Raw genomic sequence first — 14,241 nt, forward strand, 5'->3', positions numbered from 1 at the left:
CCAAAGACCTCCCTCAGTGGGGAGGGGGGTAGTGCTTCTCAAGAGCCCCCCACTGATTTACAGTCCTGGGGGGCTGGAGTTATGACTGCAAAGGCGGGCCGTCCTCCTCTGCCTCCCTGTTGGGGGTCAATGGGGTGGGAGTGGGGCAGCTTTCAGCTGGTTTCCAGATGGGCTCTCTGGAGGGGGCTCCCAGGCAGGGGGAGGCCCGACGCTTAAGAGAGGGACCTGTCCGGCGTCAGAACCTCTGTCTCTTTGCCCTGTCTCTCTCTGGGCCTGGCTGTCTCTGTCTCAAGCCCTGGCTCTGTCACAGACTGTTCCCCTTCCCCACCCTTGTAGGGCACAGGTGATTTATCACCAGCTGCTTGTCTTCCATCGGAAACGCTGGGGGTGGGCGCAGACGCTGCGCTGAGCTATGGGCCCCCAGGGCCCTGCCACCCACTCCAATGTTATTGCTCTGTCTGGGCAGCGGGTGCAGCCCTCCCCGCCACAACGTGGCCAGGGCTTTGGCCCCCCAGACCTTCCCAGGGTAGGGGTCAGTCCAGCCCCTGAATCTGGCCCCTCCCCAGGCTGGAGGGGCCTGAGCTGGACCTGTGCTGTGCTGCCCTGGCAGCCAGCTGGTGGAGAGGTGGCGGATCTTCCTTTCCTGAGTCGCTGCCGGGCCCTGGACCATCCTTCCTGGCAGGAGCTGAGCAGTAAAGGTCCCCACTGTCGCCTGCCCCGCCCTCTCCACGGTGCACACTGCAGGAGCCCAATAAGTGTTGATGGAGCAAACACCAGCAGAAGGCGGGAGGGATCACCTGGGCTGACACCCCCACGCCTGGCAGAAGAGGTCCCTTATCTTGCGCCCGGTGACAGGCTGTCAGTGCGCCAGGATAGGGGAAAGAGCCGCGATCCCCCCACCCTGTCTGTCAGCGGCCACGCGGCGCTCCCTAGCCTGCCCCCAAGAGGAGCAACCTGCCTCTCAGGGGCGTCCCCTCCAGACTGGACTAGTCCCCTCCTCCCCAGGCCTCTGTTTCTTTCTTTGCACAGGGCCAGGTCGTCTGCACCGGGCGCCCGCCTGGGTCAGCTCTTGCCCCGCCGCCGGCGTTTTCTGCAGACCGCGAGCGCCCTCTGGTGCCTTCCCAGGGTCGCGGCGCCCGAGGGGAGAACGCGACAGGCGCTGGGCCTGGGGCCTCATGGGCCCCTTTCACAGACCAGGACACGGGGGTTCTCAGTCACTCTGTGTCTACCTCGGGCCACTATCTGACCGTCCTGGGGCTCGCCATATTCAACCCTTTGGTCACTTGCTCACTAGATGGCTGTGTGTAGGCCCCAGATAAAACTTGAGCCCCATGTTGAGGATACCAACATGGATACAGCACCTTGCCCCATGGATCAGGCCAAGGCAGGGCTGGGAAGCAAAGCCATGCAGACCCTTGCCCTTGGGGGAGGGTGCACCAAGGGCTAGCTGAGGCCCTGGGAGTTGAGGGAGGCTGGTGGGCAGGGGGAGGGTCCGAGGATCCTCACACTGCAGGGCAGGGTAGCCCTGAACCAGCCAACCTGGGGTCTGGAGGTGTGGGTTCTGAGCAGGCCACTTACCTGTTCTCATCTGGAAGGAGGGCCTGGGGCCACAGAGAGGATTAGCTTGTCAGTGGGGAGTGGTGTGTACCCCTCTGGGCCATTCAGGGACACTGAGCTGGGACCAGCCATTTCCCCACACTCCTTGGCAGCAGTTGATCCAGGGTCAGCTCAGGGTCAGGAGGTAGAATGGGGGCTCCCAGGCAGCCTGAGAAAGTCAGCCAAGTGGGCCAAGCTGTGCCCTCCATGATCAATACCTTGGCATGAGCCTATCTAGATCACAGAGGACTGTCAAAGGGGATATTCTGGAGGACCCATGGGGCTCCCCTGTCCTTTTGACCAGAGAGCAGGAAGTTCTACCTTATGTGTGACCACACTGTGATTCCAGCAGCTTTCTCCATCAGAAGATACCCCCCTTCCTCAGTTCTGCGCGTCAGGCCCCCATGCCACCCTCTCAGTGACACACTGGTCTAGACCCCGCAAGCCTTATGGGTCGTGGGCCTGAGCTTCTGTGGACCAGTTCCTGCAGGCCTTTCTGGGGCCTTGTCCCACAGCCCAAAGTGGTCTCCTTTTCTTAGCTTGGGGTCAACTAGGACCCCAAGTCTCTTTCTCCTGGGCCCCCAGAAGGCCTCAGTGACCAGGGGTAGGGAGTCTCAGGGGCCTGTCCCAGCTCTGCTCCCAGGATGGATAACAAGAAAGCTCTGGGGCCCAGTGGAGCTTGCCCCTTTGGGGGTTGGCTTTCTCTTCTGAAAAGTGGGGAGCATACCCCGTCCCTGCAACCCTGTTGGGACTCAGTTTGGAGAGTTGCTGATGTACCTTGTTGTGAAGACTGTTACCTCTGACCTCCACCAGGAGTTCTTGGGGTGCTGGGCCACCCCTGGGGAGAGCAGGGTGGACAGCGCATCTGTACAAAGGGGGTCACCACCTGATGTGGCGATAAGGCCGGATGGACAACTGCACAGTCGGCTGCAGGCCACAATGGGCCGGATACCCTGCACCTGCCCACAAAAGAGGAGGTGGCTCCTGCCTCACGTCTGACCGACAGCCTCGAGATAGCATCAGCCCTGCGAGAGGGTCATCTGTCTTATCCCACAAAGGCCAGGACAAAGGCCATGTCAGTGGCAGCCTCCCCGACCTGGTCAGTGGTGGTCAGTGAGGGCCAGGGGCCTTCCTGTGCCAGGCGGCTGGGACCTGAGGCTTCTTTACTGGGTCCCATTTGGAATGCATGGAGAATAGTCTTTATTGTATATGGCTCCAGTGGGTGGGGGCTGCCTCCAGGGTGAAAGAGGGACCTTGTTCTAGGTGCTTCCAGGTTGACCCCAATGGAGAAGAAGGCGCCACCTTCCTCATTTGGGTACTCTGTACCCTTGCTAGCAGCCTGTAGCAACCTGGGCACCCAGGAGGAATCAGAGGCTCTGGATGCTGAGCTCCGGGGTTGGGAGGAGCAGCAGGAGGCTGGGGGCTGGAGGGCTCTAAGAAACCCCTCACAGGTCTGGGGGTCAGAGAACACTTCCCAAGGGAAGAGGCAGTTGAGGGCGGACTCACTGGAGATGTGGAGATGGACAAGGAGCAGTGGTGTGAGGGGACCATGTACCAGGCAGAAAGAACAGTGAGTCTAGGGCCCAGCTGGGAGGCAAGGGCAGCTTGCATAGCCTGGGGCCTGGGGAAGTTGCACAGGAGGGAGATTTATGGGTGTCTGGAGGAATCAGAGTGGTGGGGGGCCTGGCTTACTCCAGGACACAATTATTTCAGAGACCCTGAGAACTCTGGCACCCCCTCACACCTGCAGGGCCTTCCAGGGACCCCACTGGCCACAGCTCCATATCCCAGGGAGCCTCGGACAGACCAGTCTGCCACCAGCATCCTCTCTCTGCAGAGGGACAAACCCTACCCACCCCACTGCTCTGAGCACTGTCCATACAGCATGGTCCCTGCACAGGGAACACCTCGGCCCCTAAGCTACACTCAGACCTCCCTCCCAGCCCTGCACTGCCCACAGGAACCCTACTCAGACCATCCTCAGACTCTGAGGCCACTCTGTGACAGTCTGCCCTGTTCCCAGTGTTCTCACTGTTCCCAGTGTCCTCACTCCCACAATGTCCTCATTGCCCCCCCACCCCGTGTCTTCATCTCCCCACTGTGTTCCCACTTAAGAGCATCTCCTGTGCCTTCCCTGTGATCTTTCAGAGTTTGACAAGAAGAGTGCCCCACTGACTCCTGTTCGCCCCAAGGCGGGTGTGCCTGTGTGTGAAGACGCAGTTGTGTCCCCTTGAACTTCCCGGGGGGAACTTTTCTGGAGCTTTTTGAAGGGAATGTCCAGGTCAGTGGTGTAGAGACCCGCCACATCAGTAGGAGAACTGGTTTATTCAGCACCGGAGTTTGGGAGGGGGGATTCAGCAGGCCCTGGGCTACACTTCATACCCCTGTCCTCCTGGGCATGGAGGACATGGCTGCCTCGTGGAGCGGACAGCAGTTCCGGCAGACGTGGATCTGGGCCAGTGGGCCCGCGTGGGTCTACGAGATTGGGCAGCGGCAGAGGCCAGGTGGGTCCGGGGTGGAAAGAGCACTTCCTGGGCAGGGTCCCGTCAGGTTCGTGCTGCTCAGAGCCAATTGACTTCTCTCAGGACGCGCCAGCTCCGGCGGGCTCCGCCACCAGCGGGGTGGTGAGCGACAGCCGGTGCGCCCCCAGCGCGCGTGCGCGTGCGCGTGCGCGCAGCCTCCGCAGGCGGCACAGAAGCAGCGCCAGCAGCAGCGCGTGCAGCAGCCCGAGCCCCAGCAGCGCGAGCTGCACCGCCAGAGCCCCCCGGCAGAGCGGGCCGGGCGCACAGGCGGCGCGCAGCTCATCCTCCGCGAGGTAGGACAGCAGGCGGCCGCGCAGCGCAGCGGGCGAGGCGCAGCGCAGGTCGCGGTAGGCCGCGCGCTCGGGGCGGCCGGCCAGCCAGGCGCGCAGTGGGACCAGGCGGCAGTCGCAGTGCCAGGGGTTGGCGCTCAGGCGCGCGACGCGCAGCGCCGGCACCGAGTCCAGCAGCCCCGGCGGCAGCGCCGTCAGGTTGTTGCCCGTCAGCACCAGTTCGGTGGTGCCCAGAGGGAGGACGGCCGGCAGCGAGGCCCAGGTCAGCCCGCGCCACCCACAGTCCACGACCGTCTCTGCGCAGCTACAGGGCGCGGGGCAGCCCGCGGCGGGGAGGCTCGGCGGCGCCAGCAGCAGGAGCAGTAGGCTCAGCGCCCTGCACGGCCCTGGAAGGGAAGTGCTGGGTCAGGCGGGCGGCCAGCGGGGCACCTGGGTGTCCCTGAGCACCCGGAGCGCCAGGACAGGCTCCATCCAGCTCCCAAGGACCGCGGCCACCTTAGCCTGTAATCCTCTCTACCCAGAGAAACCGCGCGCTGTATGAAAAGTCCCCTCTATGTCTGACCCAAGTACCGCCCAACCTTCGTCTGCACAGGGAGCGGCCGAGCCGACTGGACGTAGACTCACCCGAGCCCATGGCGAGAGGACGGCGGCACGGCTCGCTCTGGATCGGGAGGTGTTGGCCGGAGAGCCTGGCGATAAGGCCGTCCCACCCCTGCCAGTCCCCCGCGCCCGCCGCCTTGACCACGGTGCTGTGGCAGGGCCAGAAATAACCCTGCGGCCGCGTGGACGGGCGCTGCGGACGCAGATAGCGCGTTATCACCGCTGCCCGCAGGCCCCCGGGTTTCCGCTCCCACCCGCTCCCAGGGGCGCATGGAGCACTCAGACACCCGCTGAGACGTTCAACAACATTGTTCTCCTGTCACCAGGACAGGACGCAGCATTCACAATCGAACAAAACGGAGCGTAGTGTGGACGAGAGGGGTCATGCGGGGTGGAGGGGGGAATCCCGGAGGCCCAGTGCTGGAGGCCAGGGAGGCAGTGCTGCTGGGGAGGAGACCTCCAGCTGCGGGCAGGGCACGGCCCTCCCAGCATAGGGAGTTGCCAGGGGATGGCATGCCACCCGCTGCCCCTGGAGCCGTCCAGGTCCAGCCGGATCTATGGAGAACAGGCAAGGGCCGGCACCAGCGTCCTGCCCCACCCTCCGCGTAGCGGTCTCCGGACCCCGAGGGTTTCCATTTGCTGCAACCGTCCAACCCCGCCCGCTGGGGTTGCAGTGCATGAGTGAGGAGGTTAAGGGAGGACCCGGCCCACCTCTGCACAAAGTGGGGTCCCAGCATATGCTGGGTGGCCCGCGGAAGCAAACCCAGGAGGGCTCCCCAGTCCGCTCTGCGGGACCCTGGGGATCCGTTCCTCTCTTTCGCCTGGGTTTGCCCGCCTGCCTGGGCAGGGCTTGGAGTCTGGGTGCTCGGACCTTCCGGGAGGGGGAGGGGAAATCTCGGAAGTCACAAACCAACTTAGCTCCTGATACCCCAAGGTGGAGGGCCACTAAAGGATGCTATTGTCCAGGCCCCTCGGAAGCAGATACAAATGACGTGGGAAGGCGGTGCTGAGAATAAATTAGGGTCAGCGGAGGCTGTGCCCCGTGTCTCCGGGTTGGGGACAGTCCGCCCTGGGCCACTGTAGGTTAGGGTTGGGTCCAGGCTAGTCCAAGAATCAGGTAAAACCAGGGTGGAGTCCGGGCTCCAGGGGTGGCAGGGGCCATCCCGGAGACAGCGGCGGATCCGTGGCGACGTGGGCGGGGCGGGGCGGGGTCACTGGTCCTGCATTTGCTGCTTCATTTTCTGCAGCATCTCCTGCATGCGCCTCAGCTGGGGGCGGGGCCACGGAGCGAGGTGAGGAACGCCCACAGGCTCATGGCCCCGCCCACCAAGGCCCCGCCCACCCAGGCACCGCTCTGCCAACCTCCTCATCCTTCATCCTGATGAGCTTCTCCGTCTCCGCGTCCGGGGTGGGCAGTGGCAGGATGGGGATGGGGCTATCCATGCGGCTGTCCTGAGTCAGCTTGCTGTGGGGTTGGGGATGGGAGCCACAGCGCTGCTGGGAGGCTCAGCGGCTAGAGGCTAGGGCGTGTCTGCCCCACCCCCACTACCAAGGCCTCACACCCCGGGGCTGGCTCTGGGCTGGGGAGTTGATTGGGGAGGATCAGGTAGGCTGTGGGGTCAGCAGGGGCGAGGCGGCGCACCTGGTCATCTGCTGGATGCAGTGCGCGCGGTAGTTCTCGTAGTGCACGTCGCACGTCACGTCCTTGAGGTCGTGCATGTGCGTGCGGATGAGCATGTTACGCAGCTTCACGAAGTCGCAGTGCGCCTGGTTCTCCACTGCGCAGGAGCAGGGGGCGGGTGGGCGCCGGCCCAGGCAGCCTTCCTGCCCCGTGCGGCGAGCCTGTGCCCGGTGCCCCAGTCACCCAGGGGGTGGGTGCAAGCCAGCCCAAGCAGTCTTCCCACCCCGTGCCCCAAGCCTGTGCCGGGTGCCCCAGCTCACCCTCCACGATCCCTCACGGGCACAGTCGCGCAGGAGGTGGGTGGGTGCCGGCCAGTGCCGCGAGCCAGTACCCGGTGCCCCAGCTCACCCTCCACGATCCCCCAGAGGGTGGGTGGGCGCCGGGCCAGGCAGCCTTCCCACCCCGTACCCTGTGTCAGTGCCCGTGCGCCAACTCACCCTCCACGATCCCCCAGGGGTACAGTCGGCCCCGGACCCGTTGCCCCTTGGCCTCCACCACCGTGTTGCTGCCTATAACCGCGAAGGGCGCGCTCTCCTGGGAGAAAGGGAAGGGTTCAGATGGGTCAGCGTATGTGCACGGTCAGCGATTGGAGAGGGGCATGGGCTCTCTCCGGCTGGCCCTGCAGCATCACCATGGCTGACCTCTCCCCGAAAGGATCCTGGCCTCTCTGCTGCCCGCTGAAGCCTGAGCCCTTGCAGCTTACACCCCCAGGGACCTTGCCAGGCTATGCCTAAGCGCTTGCTCCCTCCTCTCCATCTCCTCCCCTCCCAAGACCTTCCTGTGCAGCTACTGCCACGTTCTCTCCCAGGGCTGAGCCCATGCATCCTGGTACTGAGGGCTCTGCCGACACTCTTCTCCTGCCTTGATGTCAACCTGCCCCTGGCTTGGTCTCCATCATCATCATCTAGCTGGTGGGGCAACCACAGCTGCCGCCTCTCCTGGACCCCTACCAGAATTCTAGGTGGGAGACAGGGCATGCCACAGTCCTGTGGCTACAAGGCTGGGCCCTCCCACTGGTGACCTGTGGGAACAGGGTCAGTGTGGGAGCCTAACCAGCAGCTACATCTTTGGATCCCAGCAAGTGCTCCATGGTTCACTAACTACCTCTGTGGGGTCAAACAACCCAGCACAGGCCAGGCGGGCACATGGGTGCCCCTCATCCTCTAGCTCTAGGCCTTTTACTCCCAGCAAATGACCCCTATCCCAGCCAGGTCAGACCTGGGTGCTCAGCCCTCCTCTGGCCCTGTATGAAAAAGGCCCATCTAGTACCCTCTAGCCCACTGCTCTCTCCTTCCTGCCACCTCTGTCCCCCTGTTCCCACTGGACGGCACGGCTACCTTCAGTTCCCGGTCCTGCTGCTTGAAGTCCTCATCTTCGTCGGAGTCACACTCGGGGAACTGGTACACGTGGATCCCGAACTTGTCAATCTCTTCTCGGATCTGCAGCCAGGCAAGGGCTGTCAGGTTTGGGGCTGGCCAGGCCCACCTGGTCTTGGGCCAGGCCCCTCTGCCACAGCAGGCTCACCCGTTCCTTCAGCTTCCGGATCTCACTGGGGACGAGGCAGTCAGCTTTGGCGATGAGAGGCACAATGTTCACCTTCTCGTGCAACGCCTTCATGAAGCCCACGTCCACCGGCCGCAGCCTGCAGGGATCAGCCAGGGCACGGGCACGGTGAAGGAGCCACAGGGAGACAGTGCAGGGGGCATGCTCCCCAGTTGGCCCAGACAGCCACGCACCCGTGCCCAAAAGGGGAGATGAAATACAGGCAGCAGTGCACCCGGTTGTCCTGGATATTCTTGCGGTTAAGGCCGCTCTCGTCCCGGAAATACTGCTCAAATTGCTGGTCCACATAATCGGTGATGGGCTTCCAGCTGCAGGTGGGAGAGGGGCATGAGGCCAGGCTGCCAGAGCTGCCGCCCAAACCAGACAGGCAGCGTGCCCAGGCTCACCACTCAGAGTTGTTTACAGCGTCCCCGAAGCCTGGCGTGTCCACAATGGTGAGCTTCAGCTTGACGCCCTTTTCCTCAATGTCCACCGTGTGCTTGAGAATCTCCACCGTCTGGTTAATGCGCTCTGTGGCGGGGGGGATATGTTTGGAGGTGCCTCTCTACCCCTCACCCTCCCCATCCCAGGCAGCTAGGACCTCAGTCCCCATCCATCCTGGTGCCTTGGCCCAGGGGATCCACATCATGAGAAGAGAACTGCAGGGTTAGGAAGGGGTCCCTTGGGGGGGTCCCTTGACAGGGATCTGGGGATCAGTGTCTGGGCTGGGGGGCACTCACCCTCGGCACTGAGGAGTTTTCGATCCTTGTACAGGTCGGTCAGGAAGAGGCTATGGACCAGCGTGGACTTCCCCAGGCCCGACTCACCTGCACAGGGGAACAGTGCAGGGGTAGGGCTAGGTCCGGGGGCCTCCAAGACTGAGCCTGGCTGCCCAGCAGCCCCAGCCACTGCACCTGGGCCCGGCCCACTCACCTGCCACCATGAGTGTGAAGTCAAAGCCCTTCTTCACCGACTTGCGGTGCACCTGGTTGGGCAGTGTGGCAAAGCCCACGTACTGCTTGTCGATATCCTGGGGGAGGGTGGGCAATCAGGGCTACACTGGGCCTCCTTCTGCAGCCCAGTGCCCTGTCTCCTGGACCGGATGAGGAGACAGCAGAGGGGCTACCTTCTGCAGCCCAGTGTCCTGTCTCCTGGACCAGATGAGGAGACAGCAGAGGGCACTGTCTGAAGGGTGGGGACATTTCAGTGGCAAAAATGGACCGGGGCCTCTGAGCGAAGGCCTGGGCATGGGAAGGCAGGACGGGGTGGCAGGTCTTTCCCGGTGTCAGCAAGGGCTGGGCAGGACCAGGGACTCTGTGTGTGTGTGTGTAGTCAGATGTCAAGCAGCAGCAGGCACAGCCCATGTCCTCCCTCAGGGGACAGAGGGCAGCAGCACTGAGACCCTCAGGCACAGCAGAGGCCTCCGCAGGGCGTGGACACTCACCCCTGGGGAGAATACCAGTGGGTGGGAGGCCCCATCTGGCTCTAATCCAGCCGTGGGGGTAGCTGCAGCAGCAGTAGCTAGGAGCAGGGGCTATTTATAGACAACAGCTCTGAGCCTCCCCCGCCTGCTGGCCTGACCGCCCACCCCCCAAAGGCCCCTGGCCCCGCTGGCCCCTGCCACGTCCCAGAGCCCGCGGAGTCTGGCTGAGTGGACGCACAGGCACGGCCCCAAATTTCACCCCCTCCACACACACACACACCTTGAGCCGCCGCTGGGCCTGGGTCCGCGGCGACAGCAGCTGCTCCACCAGGCGGTCCTGGGGTGCTGCCAACGAGTCCATGGCGGCGACCCCCGCGACCCAGCCGGCCGTGATTGGACACCGGACCGGGGCAGCCCGACAGAGCCGGTAGTCGCGAGGGACTTACACGCGGTACTGCCCCTACGCCGTGTTCCAGGCCCCGTTTTGCGGACACAGGAACTGAGGCCTGGACAGGGGACCTCGTCTGTCCTGGGGGCCGCTGGCCCCGGAGGCCGCCTAAGTCATCCCGCTGCCCGTGCGGACCCGTCCGGAGCCTGCCCGTCCGCTCCCGCACCCAGCCTGGAGGCGGGGCTACGCGGGCGCCCAGGGAGCTGGAGGCCGGGGGCGGTGGGGACGGCCCCGCCCTCTGTCGCCGGGAAACTGTCGCCTAGAAATTGGGCCGCAGGCGGAGCCACACGGAGAGCTGCCGCGGAGGGCAGGGCCGAGCGGAGGCGCGGGCGGGCCGTGGCGCCGAGCGGACCGGGAACCCCGCCACGCACCCGCGGCCTGGTTCCTGACGTCTGGGCCGTCGGGCCCCGCACGCGGCCGGAGGGGGCGCCCGGGTCGCCGAGTCTGTGGCTGTCCCGCTCCCCGGAGAGGCGGCGCCGCTTCCGCCCGCCAGAGGGCGCCAGAGGACGCTCCCGAGACCCACGCGCAACCGCGCGGGAACCGGCCCCACCGATGCTCTGCCGGCAGACTCGCCCGAGAGCCTCCTGGCGGTGCCTCGAATCCCAGCTGCCCAAGGGCTCACCTCCCTCCGTATGCCCCCCAACCCCACTCAGGTCTATTTTTGCGTGTGCTAACGCGCGTGTTTTAGGAGGATTCTTTCTCAATGTGACGCCCCAAGATGTGCAGGGTACCAGACGAGGGCTGAGCCCCTCCCTAAAGTCCAGCCCAGACCGCTCCCACCCCAGGCCGCTGAGGCTCAGGTGGGGCAAAGGGAAGGAGGAGGTGCAGGCGCCCAGAGTAATGGGCACCCTCCAAAACTTGGAAGCCCCTGCCAGCCCGCTGAAAATCCCTATGACTGCTATCACCGCTGCCCCCAGTTTTCCACTCCCCTGGGGGGGGGTGTTGGAAATGCGAGGGGGAAGACGTAGTGGGACCTGTTCCTCACCATCTCCAGTGGACACTCCCGTGGCCTCTGAGTGTCCCTGCTCATTACAACCCATAGAAAGAGATGTACTGGATGGCAGAGTTCCTGCCAGCTGGATCTCACCCTCCTGTGACCATCCCAGGGACCACAGAAGTCTCCTGAGTAAAAGAACCATTTTCTGTGGGCCACCAAACCCTTCCTTACTGTCTACCTCCAGGACCCCACCAGACTCCAAATGAGCCTGTGGCAGGAAAGGGGCCCAGCAGAGTCTCCAGGGCTGGCCCAGCCACAGCAGGAGCAGAGCCCCTGGCTCTTGCAACACAGGCCCTGCCTTCTTGGCTCTCTCCTGGCTGAGGACCTCCACCCTGCCCACGCCCTAGTCCTGCTTTGAGGCCTGAAGGCTGCTAGCACCCGGGAAGGCGGAGTGGGTTCAGAGCTGGTAATAGGAGATCCTTTCATCGGAGGACAGGAGGCAGCCATATCCCCCAGCTCCCACAGCTCCCCCAGCCCTTGCTCCCAGAAAGCCACCTTGCTGGTCCCAGCCCACTGTGCCCCTGACCTGCAGGAAGCCTCTGGGCTGAGAGCCACCCAACCTCTACCCATGGTTCTACTGAGGACACAGCCCTTAGCCCAACACACACCGGACAGGCATCTCATGAGGCCCAGAATGTCTCCAGAAAGACAGACAGCCTTGGGCCTGGGCCTCAGACTGGGAGGTATCTAATGGACCTGTGCCTTTCAGGCTGCCTCAGTTTCCCCCCTGGCAAGGCACAGCCTCTGGGAAGCCCCAGGTCAGAAGGACAGGAGTCTCACTCCCACCTCCCAACCCCCCTGCCCTTTACCTGCCCAAGCAGGACATGGATTCCTGGGGGGAGCCCCAAGGCAGAAGCCCCACCACCCCCTTTCTCCGGTCCCTTAGGCACAACAAATACTCCTCAGGACTTCCTGAGCTATATGACACAGCTGCGCCCACCTCCTCCCGTGCCTGAAACTCTCGAGGCATTTCCATTCTTAGAATTGCCAGAGTCAGCTCTGGAGGCAACAGCCGGAGCCCATAGAGCCCCATTGCTGAGACGCATGGGGACTGACAGAGCTACCAGCCCTCACTGCCTCTCCACCCCCTTTTGCAGAGAGACAAGGCGGCTTGCATAGGCTGAGGCCCGATAGTAGTGGTAACAGTGATGCTACCCTGAGACCCAGTGGCCAGCCCAAACACCTGGTCCTGTTCCCAGGGTGCCCACTCCGCCTGCACAGTGCCCTCTCTCTGGGGTTGGGGGTAGGGTATGGGTGGGGCTGGTTCCTAGCTGAACTCCAAAGGGCAGAAGGAGGGGGGCGGGGCTTGCACCTCACCAGGAAAGGTCCCCATTGCTAAAACCTGGACAAGAAAAGCTAGTTGATAACTGAGCAGCAAATGCCCTGCCCAAGGGGGCCAAGCTGGGGATGCCCCAGGCCCAGGAGCAGCCAGGGTGACTGGACTCCTAGCCAGCCCCAGCTCCTTCTCTCTCCCTCAAACAATAGCCTGGCAAGTATGCCCCTGCATCTGGGCTTTGTCTGTCTTTGTGATGGGGAGGCAGCTCCCAGGCTGGCTCCCTGGGTAGCTCCTCCCAATGAGCCTTACCCACCCCTGGTGTGGGGTGTCCAGTGACTCCCTAGCTCTCCCGTCTCTGCTGGGACCTCCTGCCCTGGCTGCTACACCCTGGGCAAGCATCCATGGTTTGTGTGAACCTTATCCCTGATGGGGGCTGCCCAGGCCATCCTGGTGCCAGAATTGGGCCCTTCTCTTCTATAAAATGGCTGAGCTCAAGGTAGAAAGACCACCTCCCGGGCTACCCGGGAGTCCCCAGCCCACTTGCTTACCAGCCCCACCCCACCCTCACTCCACCGGGGGTCTTGGGCTTTGTTTAACCCCAAGCTCATTTGGCTTTTCAGTGGGGACCAGCCTCCGGTTGAGTCCTGCATTCCTGGAGGGTGGGGACCAGGCCAGCCCTTTTGGGAAGCCACAGCCTATTTGTACCCACTAGGTCTAAGGCCCTGAGCTGGGCGCTGGGATGACTCAGATTAGGCCTTGGAAGCTCTCAGTGTGGGGAAGAGGCCCAGCCACAAACCAGGACACTGAAATGTGTGTGTGGGCAGGGAGAGGGGGACGAAGGTGCAGGACAGTGGGGCAGGGTGGCAAGACCGCAGCTCAGGGACAGTGCGCAGGCTGGTGGGTCCTGAGTCCCTCATCCCCCACCTCTCGCCTGTGGCCTTCAACAACCAGGACCCCCAGCACATGGCTTACAGCCCAGGTCAGCAAGGAGATGCTGGCGCTGGACCAGTGGAAGAGGGGCCCTCGGCCCATACCCCTATCCTGGGGAGGGGCGCACAACCCCTGCTGGGAGGGTCAGGAGACCAGGCACCCCCCCCGCCCGTCCTCCGGAAGCCCCAGCACTGCCCCAGCTGGGTAACCGCGACTGGGCTGGATGACGGCCGGCGGGGGCGGGGTCGCGCCTGGGCGCGGGCGGCGTTAGTACCACAAAAGGGTGACAGCTAGCCGGGTCTGGGCAGGCTGAGCGGCAGCGCACACGTACCTGCTTATCCTCTGCTGGGTCGAGGTCGGGTCGAGTCCAGGTCCGGGCGGGTCCGGGCCGGCGGGCGGGGGAGAGATGGAGAGACACGGTAAGAGGCGCGCGGGCGGCGGGGACAAAGGCGCACGGGCGCGCGGGCGGGCTCCAGGCTCACCTGGGGTCGCCAGCTTGCTCTTGTACCGCAGGCCTGTGCTCATGGTGGCCGCCGGCGAGAGACGTGCGGCGGCGGGCGCGCGGGCGGGGCGCGGCTACGAGCAGCGGAGGCCGAGGCCGGGCTGCGGGGTGACCGGCCCCTCCGCGCCGCTGCCGCCGCCCGCCCCGCCCGCCAGCCCGCCAGCCAATCGGCGCCCGCCGCGCCCACGCGCGACCCGGCGTGGCCGGTGGGGGCGGGGACCCAGGCGCGCGCTTTACCTCCCCCACGGCCCCTGCACCGCCCGCCTTTGGGCAACGCCCTCGCGTCCCGCAGCCCCACGGTCGGGGGGCTTGGGGGGGACCTGCTCGGCCCCGCCCTGCTCTGCAGGGCCCTTCCCTCTGCCCCATCCCCACTCGCCGTCCCTGTCCCCCAGTCCAGGCCCTGCTCTGCGCTCCCTCTGCTCTGGCCGGATCGT

The 14,241-nt window shown here is 64.4% G+C and overlaps 2 protein-coding genes across 6 annotated transcripts; both read right to left on the reverse strand.

The window, feature by feature from the left end:
* Positions 1-3,902: 3,902 nt before the first annotated feature.
* On the reverse strand, positions 3,903-5,156 carry GP1BB (glycoprotein Ib platelet subunit beta). Its single transcript, XM_053588809.1, has 2 exons — positions 5,033-5,156; positions 3,903-4,794 (listed from the first exon to the last, which is right to left on the reverse strand). Exons 1-2 carry the CDS (start codon positions 5,040-5,042, stop codon positions 4,178-4,180), a joined length of 627 nt encoding a protein of 208 aa, XP_053444784.1. The 5' UTR covers positions 5,043-5,156; the 3' UTR covers positions 3,903-4,177.
* On the reverse strand, positions 4,794-13,971 carry SEPTIN5 (septin 5). 5 transcript variants are annotated; one of them, XM_053588802.1, is made up of 12 exons: positions 13,788-13,971; positions 13,637-13,647; positions 9,165-9,261; positions 8,972-9,058; positions 8,639-8,762; positions 8,426-8,560; positions 8,214-8,331; positions 8,027-8,128; positions 7,127-7,223; positions 6,651-6,786; positions 6,371-6,473; positions 4,794-6,276 (listed from the first exon to the last, which is right to left on the reverse strand). In XM_053588802.1, exons 1-12 carry the CDS (start codon positions 13,828-13,830, stop codon positions 6,220-6,222), a joined length of 1,110 nt encoding a protein of 369 aa, XP_053444777.1. In that variant the 5' UTR covers positions 13,831-13,971; the 3' UTR covers positions 4,794-6,219. The 5 variants fall into 5 exon arrangements, 4 of the variants coding, with proteins under 4 accessions (XP_053444777.1, XP_053444776.1, XP_053444775.1 ...); XM_053588801.1 differs by having other exon boundaries at positions 13,637-13,650; positions 13,788-13,949; XM_053588800.1 differs by having other exon boundaries at positions 9,935-13,647; positions 13,788-13,936.
* Positions 13,972-14,241: the final 270 nt, after the last annotated feature.

The sequence above is a fragment of the Nycticebus coucang genome, chromosome 4 (assembly GCF_027406575.1).
Source record: "Nycticebus coucang isolate mNycCou1 chromosome 4, mNycCou1.pri, whole genome shotgun sequence".
NCBI classification, from domain to species: Eukaryota; Metazoa; Chordata; class Mammalia; order Primates; family Lorisidae; genus Nycticebus; species Nycticebus coucang.